Source organism: Lynx canadensis, chromosome C1 (assembly GCF_007474595.2).
Source record: "Lynx canadensis isolate LIC74 chromosome C1, mLynCan4.pri.v2, whole genome shotgun sequence".
Lineage (NCBI taxonomy): Eukaryota > Metazoa > Chordata > Mammalia > Carnivora > Felidae > Lynx > Lynx canadensis.
The window spans coordinates 55,015,853-55,033,416 of NC_044310.1; the positions used below are offsets into that span (position 1 = coordinate 55,015,853).

General features: G+C 36.3%; 1 protein-coding gene across 5 annotated transcripts in view; it reads left to right on the plus strand.

The window, feature by feature from the left end:
• The window catches only part of MIER1 (MIER1 transcriptional regulator), a 60,428-nt gene that overhangs the window by 39,282 nt on the left and 3,582 nt on the right, over nucleotides 1-17,564 (plus strand). For all 5 annotated transcript variants that reach the window (XM_030324781.2, XM_030324785.1, XM_030324782.1 and 2 more), the window contains 5 exons: nucleotides 5,273-5,424; nucleotides 6,553-6,634; nucleotides 8,216-8,310; nucleotides 11,250-11,377; nucleotides 15,657-15,796. In XM_030324781.2, the coding sequence (XP_030180641.1) occupies nucleotides 5,273-5,424; nucleotides 6,553-6,634; nucleotides 8,216-8,310; nucleotides 11,250-11,377; nucleotides 15,657-15,796 (597 nt within the window). The remainder of the gene's footprint in view (nucleotides 1-5,272; nucleotides 5,425-6,552; nucleotides 6,635-8,215; nucleotides 8,311-11,249; nucleotides 11,378-15,656; nucleotides 15,797-17,564) is intronic.

The following is a 17,564-nucleotide window of genomic DNA, read 5'->3' on the forward strand; positions in this document are numbered from 1 at the left end:
TACCCAGAATTTGTCACCACTTAGGGTACCCTGTGCACACAAACCAAACTCATGTGAAACTTAGGTAAATTGCATTGTTAGAAAAAAACTGTTAAAGGGATACTGAAGATTAGTGCATTCTGTTCCTTCTAGGAAAAAGTTTGCAAGATATTTTTCATTGGCTTGGTGAGCACACATTCAAGAGGGAGAACATTTGGTTGGAGTGATTTTGATTTAAAAAAATGCCACAAAACTTTGATACCTTGATACCTTCACTGTAGGAATTATTTGATAAATGGATTAGAATTTTTTCATTGATACAAGGAAACCCTATTACTGAGTATCCTGGAGAGATACTGATGATTTTTTTTCTCTCTGATACCTGATTTCTTTTTTACTAGACTCCATGCAGCATATATATTCCTCATCAGCTATCATTTCTTTTTTTTTCTTTTAATTTCTGAGTATTTATTTTTGAGAGAGAGCACGCACACAAGTAGGGAGGGGCAGAGAGATAGAGAATCTCACAAACTGTGGGATCATGACCTGAGCTGAAACTGAGTTGACAAGCTTAACCAGCTGAGCCACCCAGGTGCCCCTCAGTTATCACTTCTGTTTCAGTTATATAAACAAGATTTGTTACAGTCACGTTAAATTCCTCTTTGAACCTGTATCTGTTGTTATATAATCTCAACTACACTATTACAATTTTCTTAAATTTATGTAAATTAGCAGTTTACTCAGTGCAGTGTACTGTAATCATTTGTTTATTTTTTGCATCCTTAATACCTGGTATGATTCTGTTACATAGGCACTTAGTAAACATTTGGTGGCTGAGGTATTAGGTGGGTGCAGAATAACGTTGACAAAGCCAATACGGAGTCAGTAAACTTTGATCAGTATGTAGGCATTTGGCCTTGGACATGTTTACTTCCTTTTCTCCTCAGTATAAAATAGCTGTAAAAGAGCATTTATTTGCAGAGCCTATCATGAGGATTTACAAAGGATATTTTCACAGGTAGCCTTAACAGCATATACATTGTAAGTACTCAGTGAGTGACATTAGTATTCAATGGATGATTAATCTTACTCATTACATTTAGGTTTTATTTTTCAGATTTTCAGAAACCATCAGTTCATGCTGTTTTACTTACAATTGGCAAAAACCCTCTTCAGTTAGCTTCAGCAAAAAAGAATTTACCTGATTGCTTAACTGGAAAGTTCTGGGTGGCCTGGCTTCAGATAAAACTGGATTTGGGGGTTCTTCTGATATCAGCTGTCCCTCTCCTTTCCCTCTTTCCTTTATTACAAGACAGGGTAAGATGGCTGCTGGGAGCTCCTGGCTTACGCTTTACACTGTCCCTGTAGCCAGAGAACCAGCACAGATGAAAACTTCTGTATCCACCTTTGCTCCAGCAAAAGTCCTAGAGAGAATCTGTTAACTTTGTTTGAGTCATACTCAGCCAGAAGTAATTACTGTGACCAGAGAGAAGAGTGACTCTTCTGGTTTGCCCTGGCTCATTTATCTGTTCTTGGAGCTCCAGGGTGTTATGTCAGCCTCACTCAAATGGAAAGGATTTAATTCCCAAAGATGTGTTGTAGAAATGAAAAGCATGATTTTTCAGTTACGTATTTTATTGTTTCTTCCATATACTAAACTGAATGAACACTGCACCTTTTGTGATAAGACTGAATTGAATGCCGCTGACCACCTTGGAACACACACAGAGGACTGCCACCGCCTCCCCCCTACTAAGAATTATCTGCCCAAAGTGTCAGTACTGCTGAGATTGAGAACCCTGGACTAGGTTGATTAGAATTAGTTGGGGTACTTAGGGGGAAAAGGGTTAAGAGAAAGGAGCCAAGATACCTACTTCCCAGTCTAATTTTCATGCTTGCATGACATGAGTTTTAGAGTAAGGAAATGATGGCTAGGAGTTTGGAAGCAGTGAATAGCAAAAGACTGCATGAATCTTTGTTTCTAATGAACATTTGACATATTATTGATTCTGAAGTTACTTACTAAAAAATGTACACATGCATTATCCTTAGTTGATGATAATGTTGAAAAGGCAGTTCATTTAGCCTGTACATATAGGAAAGGCTCAGCTAAACAACTTAAAATTTATGTCATTAATCACAGTGTGTCCTTTTAAGAACATGGGGTAAACCTCATTATACCATAGCTGATTATGGGCTGGCATTTTCATCCTCATGATACATTGATTACATTGAATTTTTACTTCGGCATTAAAAAACAGAATAACACTTCTTACGAAAACTGAAAGTGAATAAATATAAATTTATTCATGGGGGATTAATTTCCCAGATTTGTGGTGGTGGTTTCTGGACTTTCTACACACCCTCCCAACCACCACCACACACACTGAACTTTGTTAACTTATTGTGACAACCCATTTTATTTGAGCTTGATTTGTTACTTAAAATTCCATAATAAGCCCTTTCCTGGGTAACTTGAATATACTAGGTGTGTTCCTGCCTTCAGAATGTTTTCGTTTACTTATAATCACATGTGAATTATATCTCCCATAATATAAAGTGGATATATTTGTGGTTGCTTTTTTAAAAATTCTAACATCTAGGCTTGGTAGTTGATTTACACAACAAGAGATGTTATTTCTCTTCTGTATTTTATCCTGTGTTTTATCGTAGTGGTGGATTTTTGATTTTCTGAACTCTTGGCATTTTGTTCTGCAGCAGACATTTAACAAAAGTTAGCTGTTGTTGCCTGTTTTATTTAGATCAGGGTCAAAAGTCATATTTTATTTGGAGTGTAAACTTAAGTGGAAAATAATTTGGTCTGTTTCTGGAACCAGTAGACAGTGTGATTTATTCTCTGTGGAAATGCTGATTGTTCTCATCTGTGGTTATTTTTTAGTATGTTGTCACTGTATAAAATGAGGTGTTGTATTCTCAGGGTCAGCCTGTCTAGCTGTCTTGTCACAGTTCTAGGGGTCTGGCTTGTTATTTGGCGCCATCTGGTGATGTTTGTGTACTCAGCTTAGACAGGACATCTCTGTATCCTGTGGCAATTTGCAACTTAACAGAATGATTCCAGAAGTATCTTTCAGGTCACCTGTGCTTGTTTCATAGGCCCACTATGGGCGTATTTAAGTGGGAGAACACTGGGGACTCAGGGACGCACCACCTTCCATCTTTCTTAGGACTTCTTGTAAGGCCTTGTCCGCCCTCCATCCATCAGTCTCAGGAACATGAAAACTGTAGTTTTCCCCACTTCCCGCTTCAGTGAACAGAGGCTAAGCAGACAACAAAAATCAGTAGTCGTATATCCAGATTCACTTTGTGATGGTAGTTTTATTGTATTTACAATTTAGAGTTTCACTAAGATTATACCAGCAGGCTAGAGAAGGAATGAGGTTTACTAAGGAAAATTTTCTAGAGATTATCCTTATACTTATTTTTTTTAATTTTTTTTTTTTTAACGTTTATTTTTGAGACAGGGAGAGACAGCATGAACGGGGGAGGATCAGAGAGAGAGGGAGACACAGAATCCAAAACAGGCTTCAGGCTCTGAGCTGTCAGCACAGAGCCCGACGCGGGGCTTGAACTCACGGACCGTGAGATCATGACCTGAGCCGAAGTGGGCCGCTTAACCGACTGAGCCACCCTGGCGCCCCTATCCTTGTACTTTAAAGAAGAGTATCTATTTTGGGAAACAGAAAAGTAGAACGATATTTTAAAGTGTATGTGTGTAGTGGAGGTGCAGAGTGAGACAAGGTAATTTATATGAAAACACCCAACATAATGCCTCATACATAGGAGATGCTTAATTAGCTGTTAATTCCTTTCTTTAAAAAAAATTTTTTTTTATGTTTATTTTTGAGAGAGAGCGAGCAGGAGAAGGGCAGAGAGGGAGGGAGACACAGAATCTGAAGCAGGCTCCAGTCTCTGAGCTCTCAGCACAGGGCCCGACATGGGGCTCGAACTCACGAACCGTGAGATCATGACCTGAGCCAAAGTTGGACGCTTAACCAACAGAGCCACCCAGACACCCTGCTGTTAATTCCTTTTTTTTTTTTTTTTTTTTTTGTTAAATAACACAAGGAACTTTGACACTGTCGGTTATCCTCTGTCTCTTAAATACAGAGTTTTTCTTTAGCTGGTTCCTTCCTACTGGCATTTAAATGATTGTCTCTTATGTTTAAAAACCAGTAAAACCAAAAACTTTCTTCAGCTCTACCTCCCCTCCGGCTGTACCTGTCTCTCCTCTCTTAAAACCAAACTTTTTCAAGAGTCCCTACTTTATTTCTTTCCCTTCCATTTACTCTTCAGTCCTCTCTAGTGGGGCCTCAGCTTCCATTTCTGCACAGAAATGGCTCTTAAAACATTACCCTCCTTGTTAGTAAGCCCATTGTACCTTTTTCAGTTATTACACTGTTCATTGAAAAGCATTTAACCAGTCTAGCACTCCTTGAAGCATTTTCTTCCCCTAGCAGTGATGGTGTCACATTTGTTACTTTTTCTCTTTTGATTCTTCCTTGTTTTTTTTTGTCTGTGTTCCATCTTCCTGTCAGTTACATTTGCACAGGGCTCTCATCTTAGGTTTTTCCTCCTTTCCTTCCACTTTTTAAATTGTGATGAGATTTAGGCTTTAGTCTTACTATAATGGAAATTCTGATGAAAGTGAAATGCTTTTTTTAAAAACGGAAAGACTCTTGTTTTATGAAAATGATTTATGTTCATTATATTTTCAAACTTCATAGAAAAATACATAAAAGAAAAAATTACCCCAAACCTTACCACCAAGAAATAAGCAGTGTTAACATTTGGTGAGCATTCTTTTAGACCTCTCATTTCAAAAATAATAGTTGTAGCTAACATCCATTGAACCTTAATAATGTGCCAGAATTGTTTTAGAGTACTTTAAATCTTTACAACCCAATATGATAATGTTGTTATCCCCATTTCACAGATGATGCAGAGAGAAGAGAAGTAACTTGCCCAAGGTCATATAGGTAGTAAATGGTGGTGATGCTATTCAAACCAAGAGAGTTTGGACTTGAGTAAACTCAAGCTAAGTCATCTTAGCTTGGCTATGAAACAGTTATAAAATTGTTTAAATCACTTAGGCCATAAAATATGATCCAAGAACAAGAATGAAGTTAGGCAAGTCCTAGGACCATGCTGTACCTCTCAATTCTCAACATGTTGGCTTATAAGTGTGAATTATTTGTTTAATGTTAGTGTTTTAACACAAACTCTTAACAAGATTTGGCATTTTATTTTTAACTTCTATGTTTTACTAATTTAGTATATGAAAATGATGATCAGCTCCTGTGGGACCCTGAGTACTTACCAGAAGATAAAGTGATTGTATTTCTTAAGGATGCATCTAGAAGAACAGGTGATGAGAAAGGTGTAGAAGCAATTCCTGAAGGATCTCACATAAAAGACAATGAACAGGTACATGAGTAAGAAGTAACTTACATTATGGGATAAATGAGTCACAGGGATGAAAGGTACAGTATAGGGAATATAGTCAATAATACTATATGGGGACACTTGTGAGCATAGCACAATGTGTACAGTTGTCCAATCACTGTGTTGTACACCTGAAACTAATGTAACATCGTGTGTTCTTCAGTTTAAAAGGAGAAACAACTTACAACTTTCCCCAAGTAAATTAACCATTTACATCTATAGATGCAAATGCTGTCACACTCACTCTTATTAAGATATCCACCAAAATTCCTATAATGTCATCAATAGGGAATCAGCGATAGCTAAGGTTACTTCATTAGTGTAATTTCAGCTAAAATAAAAATGATACCATTTTGCCTGTATATACTTTTTTTCAAAATTTTGGAGTTCCTTTGGATATTCCTAAGAGCTTGTGGATATCATCAACTTAGGAATACTATCTGGGATAATGTTTTAGGGATATGGTAGACAAGTTGCCTACAAGTGAACCTAATGACAGCAATTTTTTTTTTTTACCTTTTTTAAATCAATGCTTTTCTTTTCTCATTTTAAATTAGAATAGGAGCTGCAAAAAGCCAAAAAGAAAGGATTTGTGATTTTTATAAAATAGTTTCTTTTCATTTTTAAATTTCTGAGATATTATGGCTGCCAAGTTAGAGTATTTGCTTACCATTTTCAGTGTATTCAAAAGTGTTAATTAATCAGGATGGAATTTTTTTTTTTTTTTTAATGTTTGTTTATTTTTGAGAGAGAGCGTGAGTGGGGTGGGAGGGAGAGATAGAGAGAGAGGGAGAAACGCAAAGTCTGAAGCAGGCTCCAGGCTCTGAGCTGTCAGCACAGAGCCCAGCATGGGGCTAGAACCCACAAACTGTGAGATCGTGACCTGAGCCAAAGTCGGATGCTCAACTGACTGAGCCACCCAGGTGCCCAGAATTTGTTTTTCTTCAGTGTTTTCTTTAGAATTCTGTGTTGTATTTACTGGAATTACTTGTCCTCCAGAAATGATGAACACACACACTGGATTCAGGAAAAGCTTTTACTTTCGTAAGAAATTGTAGCCGTGAATTATTCATACTCTGGGTCACATATTGAAGCCTTTTATTTTTCTAGGCATTATATGAATTGGTTAAATGCAATTTTGACACAGAAGAAGCACTGAGAAGATTAAGATTTAATGTAAAAGCGGCTAGAGGTAAATAATACATTTTTATTTGTTTTCATGACTTAGCAGAAATTTAGAACTTAAGATCTTCAGTCTACATAGGTATATCCTAGGTTTAGTAATACTGATCTTTCTGAATTCAGTATTTGCTGAATAACAAATAACTTGTAACATATCACGTAACTTGTGTCTAACACAAGCATTATGGGAAATGGGATTAAGTCTGGTTCTTTATGGGAAAATAAGGCCATTAAAAAACACATAATGTCTTTTAATTTCAGGGCATTGTTAAAAATACTTTTTATGTATTGATTTTGAGAGAGAGAGAGAGCATGCATGCATGCATGCACGCATGCGGGAGGGGCAGAGAGAGAAGGAAGGAGAACATTCCAAGCAGGCTCTGCACTGCCAGCACAGAGCACAACACAGGGCTCAGTTACACAGACCTTGAGATCATGACCTTAGCTGAAGTCAAGAGTCGGATGCTTAACCAGCTGAGCCACCCAGGTGCCCTTGAAGCATTTTTAATAAATATTTTCTTTTTTGATCTTGTTTAATAGCCCTGTGAGCTATGGAATGTGACAGTTACTTTAATTTCAAACTGTTGAGACTAAGGTCTCTGAATTGAAGTACCTTTGCTGAGGCAAACATAATTTATAAATAATGAAGCCATAATTAAAATCAGTCCAGGTTTTGGGTTTTTTTTTTTTTTTTTATTCTAACCGGCTCCCACTCTGCTTCACTAAGAACACTATATATTATCACATAACAAATGGAAGATATTCATTCATTCAACAAAAATTGGAAGGCAAGTTCTGAGGACATCATGAAGTCCCTGCTCTCATGGCGCTTAGAGCCTAGGTGGGAAGCTGAAAAACAGTTATGCGTTCTTCCAAGAATTAGAGGGTTCGATTCAAATTTATTGCAGTAGGACTTGACCTAATTTGGGGAATGGTGAAGCTTGTTAGGGAAAGCTTCTAGAACAAAGTGGTATTTTTGCTGGGATATAAGCGAATTAGGTGAGAAGGATGAGGCAGGAAATAAGTATAGACAAAGGGAAACAGCACCACAAAGTCTAAAGTTAGAAAGAACATAGTGAATTTAAGGAATTGAAAGGTAGTAGTATAGTTAGATCATAAAGGAGAAAGTGGCCCAAGTTGAAATTGGAGAATTAGGGACCAAATCATCCAAAATTTTATTTTATTTTTTTTTTTTTTTAATTTTTTTTCAACGTTTTTATTTATTTTTGGGACAGAGAGAGACAGAGCATGAACGGGGGAGGGGCAGAGAGAGAGGGAGACACAGAATCGGAAACAGGCTCCAGGCTCCGAGCCATCAGCCCAGAGCCTGACGCGGGGCTCAAACTCACGGACGGCGAGATCGTGACCTGGCTGAAGTCGGACGCTTAACCGACTGCGCCACCCAGGCGGCCCCTCCAAAATTTTATTAAATACAGTCTTTGTCACTTTATCTTCTGCAGTCATCGGTAATAGAGCTCAGGAGTAAAATACTTCCTTATTGTTACTAGAAACTTACATTTTTATTTGTAACTGTTCATGTGCATTATTTGGGGGAATATTGCTTTAACAGTTTTCCTACTCTTTTTGTCAGAGGAATTGTCTGTTTGGACAGAAGAAGAGTGTAGAAATTTTGAACAAGGGCTAAAGGCCTATGGAAAAGATTTTCATTTGATTCAGGCTAATAAAGTAAGTAATGATATATATGTTCTCTCTTTTATAAAAAGCTAGTTAACCCAGGTCATCTTATATCAATTATTTTCTAATGTTAAACATTCTTTGACGAATGTTTTACTCTGTTAGTTTTTGGGAATTATAAACATGCCTAGACTTTCTGGCATACATTTACTAAGTGACTCTTGTCAGTGCATGATGTTAGATGACTTTAAGAATTGGACTGATTTACAAATATGTTAATCAACTTTTGTGTAGGGTGTGTATATATAATGGAATTGTTTAAAACTATTTTCCATAACTTGGGACAGATTGTTTTAAAGGAGGGTCTTTAAATTTTTAAACTTTAAAACATTTGTAACATGACATTATTTACAATTAAAATATTTTTTACATTTGTTTAAGTCCCAAGTGTCTAAAATCAGATACTTAATATTTAATTTGGTTTTAATTAAGATTTAATTTTCTAGAAGAGTATCTCAATAAATCAGCTTTATTATACATTATAATTTTATAATTGGACAATTGTATGTAACATGATCCATTTATCATTCCATATTGATAATATCAATAATACAGTGTCCGTGTATACCCAAAAGAACTGCATAATTACTTGTATTGTTTCTGTGGGAAATTAGCATGCACAAAATTAAAATCTCAATAGTTTAAGTGGAGGAAATTAAGGAATTTCTAGGTTTATACCTAGAAATTTTTTAGCACATTTTTTTAGCAAATAGAAATGACAAGGACCTTTGCTTTACATGTTTCCTTAAAGATAGCATCTAAGTTTTGTGTGATGGCTTGTCTAGGATGGTGTTGAAAGTATCTGGGCTTACATGGGCTTAATTTAAGTCTGAGTTCTAAATAGTCTGTCCCCACGTTCTTCTTATACCTCTTAATGTGATTGGGTAGTATCTACTTAATTTGTTTCACTACATATTTAATAGTATATTTTATGTTCTGTAAATAGTTGCTTATAAATCCTGTGAGTTTATTTTTCTTAATTTTATTGTGCATTAACTAGTTTACTCTTGATTAACTTGTTGCATTTTGGTATTTGGCCTCAGACATAAAACTAATAAGAGATACTTTGAGTTGTAGCATTGGTGTCAAAAATGTATCATATTCCTTAATGTTGTTTCCAGATGAACTGATTACCTCCAGCACAGGGCATATTCTATGAAAGGCATGTATTATGCTAATGAGTAGATACGTATGTTTAGGATTGTAAAAAAAAAAATAGATTGTTTTCGTGGTTGAAAGGGACATTTTGGATATGAGTTTTCCAGCATTCCTGCCTAGATTCAGATCAAACCATGCTGGATCACCTATGGGAGGGGACCCCTGGAATGGTAAGCTGGAATAATAACTAGCAGCAGCAACCCTCCAGAAATCCCTTTTTTAAGAAATAAGAACCTATTAGGTGACTGGAAACTACTAGTCAAAAAAGCCTTTAATGTCATATGGAAAATAAGACCTTTATTTCTTTGTAAGTATTTGGGATGGTGATATTTCTGTGTTCCAGAGGTCAGCTGACCTATCTATACCTAATATACTCTAGTGAACAAAAAAAGAGGACAGTAATTCTTTAAGGAGAAGAATGGTCCAGTGAAAACATTAAGACTTTGTTTTTATTCCTGAAATTGAAGTTTGGATCTTAAACATAAGTTCTTTGTAGGCTTACTTTATTGAAGATTTTTCATAATATTGTTAACTTTGCATGCCCCAAAATACCTTTTCAATTTTGCTCTCAGTAAAGTACAGTCGACTTGGCTGGTGTCTGTATAGAATTAAGATTCTAAAGGAGGCAAAAAAAAAAAAAAAGCTTGAGAAGATGATAAAAACAAAAACAAAAACCTTGATAGCATTCAGTCTTAGAGCAGCATGGGCCAAACTTGTAAAGTGCAAGCATAGGGGAAGAAAGAAAAATATGTCAGGTAGTGAAATGAGGATGTCATCAAATTGACTTTAGGTGCAGTCAGTCCCACAGGATACTTGACTTCAAGATTAGACATTTATGGGTTCAGGCTATATGGTCTTGCATTCCAGCACTTATGCAGATACCTTTTTTCTTTATTTTAAACTCTCAGTACTTTATTACATACATCAGCCCTACCAGCTTTGCAAGCTAAGTATTGAAAAGGGGAATGTTGTCCACATCATTTGCCAGTCTCATTGGTGTTGAACATTTATGTAAGGAGAGCCATTCAGTCGCATAGGTAGATACAGCACCAGTTACTGGAGTAACTTAGTAAACAAAGAATTAGCATTGGCATTATTATACCTTTCAACTCATTATGGAATATTCTCAGCCTTTCTAGAAAGTAAAATAACTGAGTCTGGATCACCAGTAAGACCTCTAAGAGAATCTTTTAAATGGGAATTTAAAAGTAGACTCCCTAGGTATTCTGTGAGTAAAAGTATACTGTTCATAACATTAATTTTAATTAAATGCCACTTTCAGATATTTTCAATAGAGGAGTATTTATTTGTATAGTAAATTAAGATGCATTTATGTATTTATTTATTTAAATGTTTATTTTTGAGCAAGAGAGAATGAGGTGCAAAGTGCAAAGCAAGGGAGGAGCAAAGAGAGAGACACAGAATCCGAAGCAGGCCTCAGGCTCTGAGCTATTAGCACAGAGCCTGAAGCGGGGTTTGAACTCACCAAAGTCGGACACTTAACCGACTGAGCCACCCAGGTGCCCCAGATTAAGATGGTTTTAAAAAGCATAATGCTAAATATCTGAAGATTTGTTGCCAGTGTATTATTTCTCTCCATGGGGATTCATAAAGAATAGTTTTAACAAAGTTGCTGCAGTGTTGTATTTTATACGTACAGTATTATATATTACTTAAGGTACAGCTAAATTTTTCACACTTCAGATATTTTTCATGAAATAATTCCTTTAAGGAGGAGATGATTCTTAAAAACAAGTGTTTGTTTCTTATAGGTTCGAACAAGGTCAGTTGGTGAATGTGTAGCATTCTATTATATGTGGAAAAAATCTGAACGTTATGATTTCTTTGCTCAGCAAACGCGATTTGGAAAAAAGAAATATAATCTTCATCCTGGTGTAACGTGAGTTTACTTTTTTCTGTTGAGTCATATATTTTTGCTTTTGGATTTTTCTTGAGAAAATTGTGATTTTTAGAATCTTCCTTTTTCACTAGGATAGGAGTTTACATTAGTTTAAAATTATCCATTTACAGATATATCTTCATAGGCCATTTAGACTTCAGTGTCTTATGAAACAAACTACAATTCATAATATTTGAGACAATAAATACATCAAAGCAAATGTTAGAGTATGTTTTCAGGAGAGAAAACGGATCAGAATAGCTGTTAAAGCATGTTTTAGTTAACTTCTGTTCCATTCAGTATAAGCACATAGTTTTTATCTAATACTGTGAGCACAGTGAGAACAGAAAAGAGACTCTTCAAAAACTGTGGAGCTGAATGCCTCATAGAAGCTCATTAAAGAATGGAAATTAGTATTTTTCCTTGTCTAATCTATTTTTGATCCCAGAAACCAAAATAAGGTTTGGGTATAGATGATATAAAAGGGAAAAGACAGAGAAAATAAATCAGTTCAAATTTCATTTTTTAAATGATTTCATTTTGAAATTTCATTTTCATTTTTATTACAAAGTGTTCTAAAGAGGAAAGAACATGCGCATGATGACTTCCCTTTTCCCCAATTTCCTGAAACCTTTCCTCTAACAGAAATAGTATATAATAGTCATCCAACTTTAGCTTACTCCCAGTGATACAGGGAGTATGGGTTGTTATTGAATGTAGTCTTTATGCAAAGTGCGTCTGTCATATGTCTGTATCAGTCGCTGTGCACCAAAATCTGAGCCTTATTTAGTCTAGCTTTGGAAAAAACTGTCCTGCTGCCTCTAGGAATTTAAGTACATAGAGTATTATTGAATGAACCCTTCATCTCACGTGAGTTGTTCTAAAATGCTGATGAATTGGTCAGGTGGATTTAACTTCACCATTCTATCCTTCATTATTTCCTGCTGTTCACAAAATACAAATAATACTCAGTTGTGATTTTATTTGGTCAGTGTGCACCAGTAAAGTTCTTAGGGCTGGCCAAATAACTGCCTTTGAAAGATGTGCTTATATGCATATTTGATTGTGCTTTATTTAAACTCTAGGCTGGACTGCTTCTGGTCATGTTCATTTACAGGTGTCTCTGCTGGTCACTTCCCTGGAGGATCACACACTCTAAAAATCCAAAGCAAAATTATCTAAAAGGGAATAATGGGTATGGTTGCCCCTGGACATCATGGGACATTGGACTCTGCCTCATCCCCCATTATTCAAAGCTCACGATGCCTAGAGTGGAATTCCATAAAGAGTATTCCAAATTTAATTGCTTAATGTTATAAATTTATAGTTAATTTTTTTTCTTGATGATTTATTGGTAGTACTGAGGTATAATGACATAGAACGAGATATAGCTATGTAGGCTTCAGAGTGTATCTTAAAGTAGTCACAATTTTCAAGCTATTCTGTAGGGAAAAGCCATAGTAACATCTTTCATTTTTTTCACCCATTTCAGAAATATTGTTCACACACGAACTACAGGCAATCTGTCGTCATCAGCAGTAAGAACATAAGAATTGCCTTGCTGGGTCAGACCCATGGTTCATCCCGTTTTCTCTTTCAGAAAGCATCACCAAGGGAAGTGTTGTGGGCTGGCTTAGTTGGTCGTGTGTGCTGTCAAGCTCAACAGGTTAGGTAGGGATGTGCCGCCAAACATTGTAGTTTCTTATTAACAATCTGGCCATAGCTTCTGGAAACTTTTTGAAGATACTTCTGTCTACAACCTTGATTCCTCTTAGGGTTAAGTATCTGTAGGTGGAGTGGCCACAGTTAAAAGTAGTCCCATACCACATCTTTTCTCATGCTTGAAGATTTTACAGTGCCCCCTGGTGTAATGGTATGAAGTGAACAAACGTGGTTTTCCCTGTAGGCGAAAATACTATGGTTTTGTAGGCTTTAGTTATGTCCCTTCTGTGTGTTCCATAGTTTTTGGTTTTGTTTTTTCTTTAACTGAACAAACTGTAATTTTTTACTCCTACTTACCCCTTTTAGCTATGTTACATCTTCTATGAGAAGCTGTGACCAGACCGTACCTTATTTCCCAAAGGGCAGAAATTGTGGTTTTCTGTAAACATGGAGATTCTTTTCTAGTTTGCTTCCAGGACCTTCTTCTGTTAGTAGTTGCACTTTGAGTGCACAAAACATTATTAGAAATGTGAGTTTTTTCATCTTTTTAGTCAAAATCCATAGAGCATGTTATCCTGAAAGTCATTTGTTCATTTTTCTGTGACATTTTTACCTTCCAATTTGTTCACCAAAATGAAGTGCATTTGCCACTTTCATGCCTTATAAACCGCCTCTGCAAGATTCTACTGCAGATTCTCTCTACTCACTACCTGGAAGATTTGGTAGCCATATGCAAATTAGAGATTTTATTGCAACAGGCTTGCAAATATTTTTTTTTTAAGTAAAAACTTAACCCAGCATAACTCTGATTATCTGAATGCTACTCCAGCCTCCTGGATGGCCCACCTGACTTCTTCCTTAAGCACTATGGATGCCATTAATCTTTAAGAAATAATAGTAATTCTTCTACAATACCATTGTGGTATCCAGTCAACTCTGGCTTCCTTTGCTTGGCTTTTAACATCCTCCATTATCCATTTCCACCATACCAAATTTATTTCCAACAAGTCCTCATCATGTATCATCTGTTCTTATTTAGTCATAGCTTCTGTAATCCCTTTGGCATTCATACTCATTTCTGTTTCTATGTACTTCCAGTTCGTTACATAATTGTTCTGGAATTATGAATGGCATTAAGCTGAAGGGGACCTAAAGACCATCAAATTTATTTCCCTCCATTTATAGAGGGGAAAATAAGGCCTAGAATGTTAAGTTGATTAGCTATGGTTACATACATTTCTTTGATATGTGTTTTGTACCTCAGACTGTTGGAAACTTCACATCCGTATATTTATTATATCCCCATAACCTAGGGGACAGTCTGATCATGTAGTTTGATGTTATAACTACAGTTAATAGTCTTTGGTGGACTGTTAACACAGACTTTCAGTAAAAGCCTAAGCCTTTTCCACTGTTGCCTTCTCACCCACATGCTTACTTGCTCAGAAATTCTAAAGATTTGTCTTAATATTCCTATTATAATTATTGTGAGGAATTTTTTAAATAATGACTTTTAAGTTTTTTTTGAGCTTCTACTCTGTGCTATGCACAACTTAGGCCAGGTGGTACAGTGATGACAAAAAGACTAAAATTCCTGCCTTTAGGGAATTAGTTAAGTGCAGGTATCAGCACACTTTCTCTGTAAAGAGCTATAGAGTAAGTACTTTAGGCTTTGCAGGCCTTAAATTCTCTGGCAACTACCCAGCTCTGCTCTTGTACAAAAGCAATCTTAGATACTATGTAAATGAGTGGGTGTGGCTGTGTTCCATCAAATATTACTCACAAAACCTGTGGCCTGCCCATGGGCCACAGTTTGCAGACCTTTATTCTGGTGACTTAATAGCACTTCATAGTTTACAAAACACTTTCCTACACATACCTTTTGCAACAGCCCTGTGTGGTAGACACATACATGATTTTATATAGGTAAAGACACTAAACTTTCAGAGATGAGTGTTTAGCTCAGATCTTGTAACCCCAACCCAAAGTCACTTAGTACAGACAGCTCTTCTCCCATCCCATGTAGTTCAGGAACGACCTAGGGAAGAAGTGAGCACACCTCTAATGATATATTGGTAGACAAAGGCAGCACATAAGCCGAGGAATTTAGGGAGCTTTTTGTAGCTCAGATTTAGCAGGAAGATAATATACGAAATATCCAGGAAAGTTCAGGAAAATGATTCATTGGTAGGCCCTAATTTGGCTTTGAGGTATTGCTGTAGCCATCACAGAGTCTTGAGGAGCTTTAAAATTGCAATCTGTGTTCAGAAATTATTTTGTACTCCCTCTGATTGGCATCATCCTTGTCTCTTCACTTACAGATCCTCTGATTTTAGTTGGGCCACTCTGAGCACTTGCCTGTAGTTTTAAAACTTCCTATAGATCTCTAAAATTTGCTAGTTTAAAAGCCTTTATGCATTTTCCCAACAAACATAACCAGAGGAGCTTTCCATTTAAATGTTCAGATGCTGGTGGGATAGATGAGGCAATGGAATGAATGTAAGTGAAAATTAGGACATATTTGCTAATAAAGCCTTCTAAATTTAACCTCAGTTTTAGTTTTCAGCTTTTTTAAATATAAGAAGGTGATTGTTTCATTATTTCACTTTATTTTAAGGGATTACATGGATCGTCTTCTAGATGAAAGTGAAAGTGCTGCTTCTAGTCGAGCACCGTCCCCTCCCCCAACTGCCTCAAACAGTAGTAACAGCCAGTCTGAGAAAGAAGACGGCACTATAAGCAATAGTAATCAGAATGGTAAGCAACCAGAGAAACTCTTCTGTTTGTTCCTAATGAAGGGCACTTGTCTTTAGTAGCATGGGCAATTCAGTTTTGGTTTGGATTAAACTTCCAAAGCAGAAGTTAAAAATAATAATTGTCGGTACCCATGGCACATACATAATATGAACATACATACATAAGCTTAATAAGAATATACTATCAATAGTGACCATTTCTTCTAAGAAATTTATTCTTGAGTAGCATGTATTTTCTTAGTCGGGATGCTTGGATAGAAACACTCTTGTTAACTCTTAGACCACAACTCCAGCACCATTTCACATCAGAAGTACATAGATATTTATGAAATACTTTGAGAGCCATAACACTTTATCAGAAAAGTGCTTAAAGCATTTGGTGAAAAGTAGTAGATAACAAGGGCTTGAATAGTTTTTTCTTTGCTAGTGTAATATCCTTGAAGGATGAGAAAAGATAAAGCAGGTGTCAGGCTCTGCATTAATACTCTACAGAAACGTAGAGTACTCTACAGAAACCTAGATAAATATAGGATATTTATATTATTTTTTTATATTTATATTTATATTATCCTATATTTATCTCTGTGAGAAAGAAGTAAATGGCATTCCATTTTGTTTAAGGTTCAGGTAACGTTGTTTAAAATGTATAATGGACCAGAGATCACTGTGTTAGTAAGACCTAGTCAGAAAATTATTTTGACTTCTACTTTAATTAAAATGGTCTTCCTAAGTAAGACAAGCCTTCCACTCCTCTTAAGGAGGAAACGGGTGAATTAGAGACAAGCTCTGCACACCTGTATTCTGATGTAACAGTCTTAGGGGAGGGCCAGGGAGAGTTGACCTCACGACAGAAACTAGAAGAGGAACACTGTGAGAGACTGTCCCTTATTCTGACCTTTGGTCTCACACTGGCACCACTGGAGCAAATATATTTTGTTCATTTAATGACCCCTCTCTGTTCCCTCACTGCTTCCCCCTAAGAACAAGTCATACAAACAGAAAAGAGGGCCCGGCAGCCATTTCCTGGTCTAAAAAGGTTCGATGACGTGTTGTCTAATGCTATCCTGAGGTAGAGTAAAAAGCTAAAACTCTGATCTTAGGACTGGGGGATAGAAGCTCAGGGATGCAAATAGTTTATACTACTTTGGTCTTTCCCTGTTTGCTCATAACACCAAATAAATTTTCCTTTTTTTTTTCCCCCCTTTTTTAACCATTTGATGAAAACATGCAGTTTGACCTAAGAAGGTGTATATAAATTAAGTTATTCAGTAGCCCAGAAGCCATTTACCTAGGTACCCACAATCAAGATTCCTAGGTTTTCAAGGAAAGGATGGATTTCGCCAATTCAGTTTTCTTTCTTTTGTAAGGGGCTTAGTGTCTTGAAATCTCATTTTTTACCTACTCACAGTGGTCACTTAGCTCTTTGTGCTTTACTGTAACAGAATGGTTCCTTCTGCATCATGGTGCATAACATCCCCGTATGCATGTATGGGTTGAGTGCACTTTTGAGTTGGGGAAATAGAATATTTTCTTGGACCAAATATAATATTTGAAGCTCATCCTTTATACTGAATATTTGTCAGATAATTAAAAGTTAATTCTCTCCTGTGGCGCATTCTGTATTTTACATTAAACGTCTGTCTCCACAATGTCTACTCCATTTTGCAGTCAACTGTAACATGCCCTTTTCACTGTTACTTTTATCAGAATAATTATTCTTCTCTTACCTACTATGGAGACATTTGTGTTTGCTTTCATCATTTTCAAAT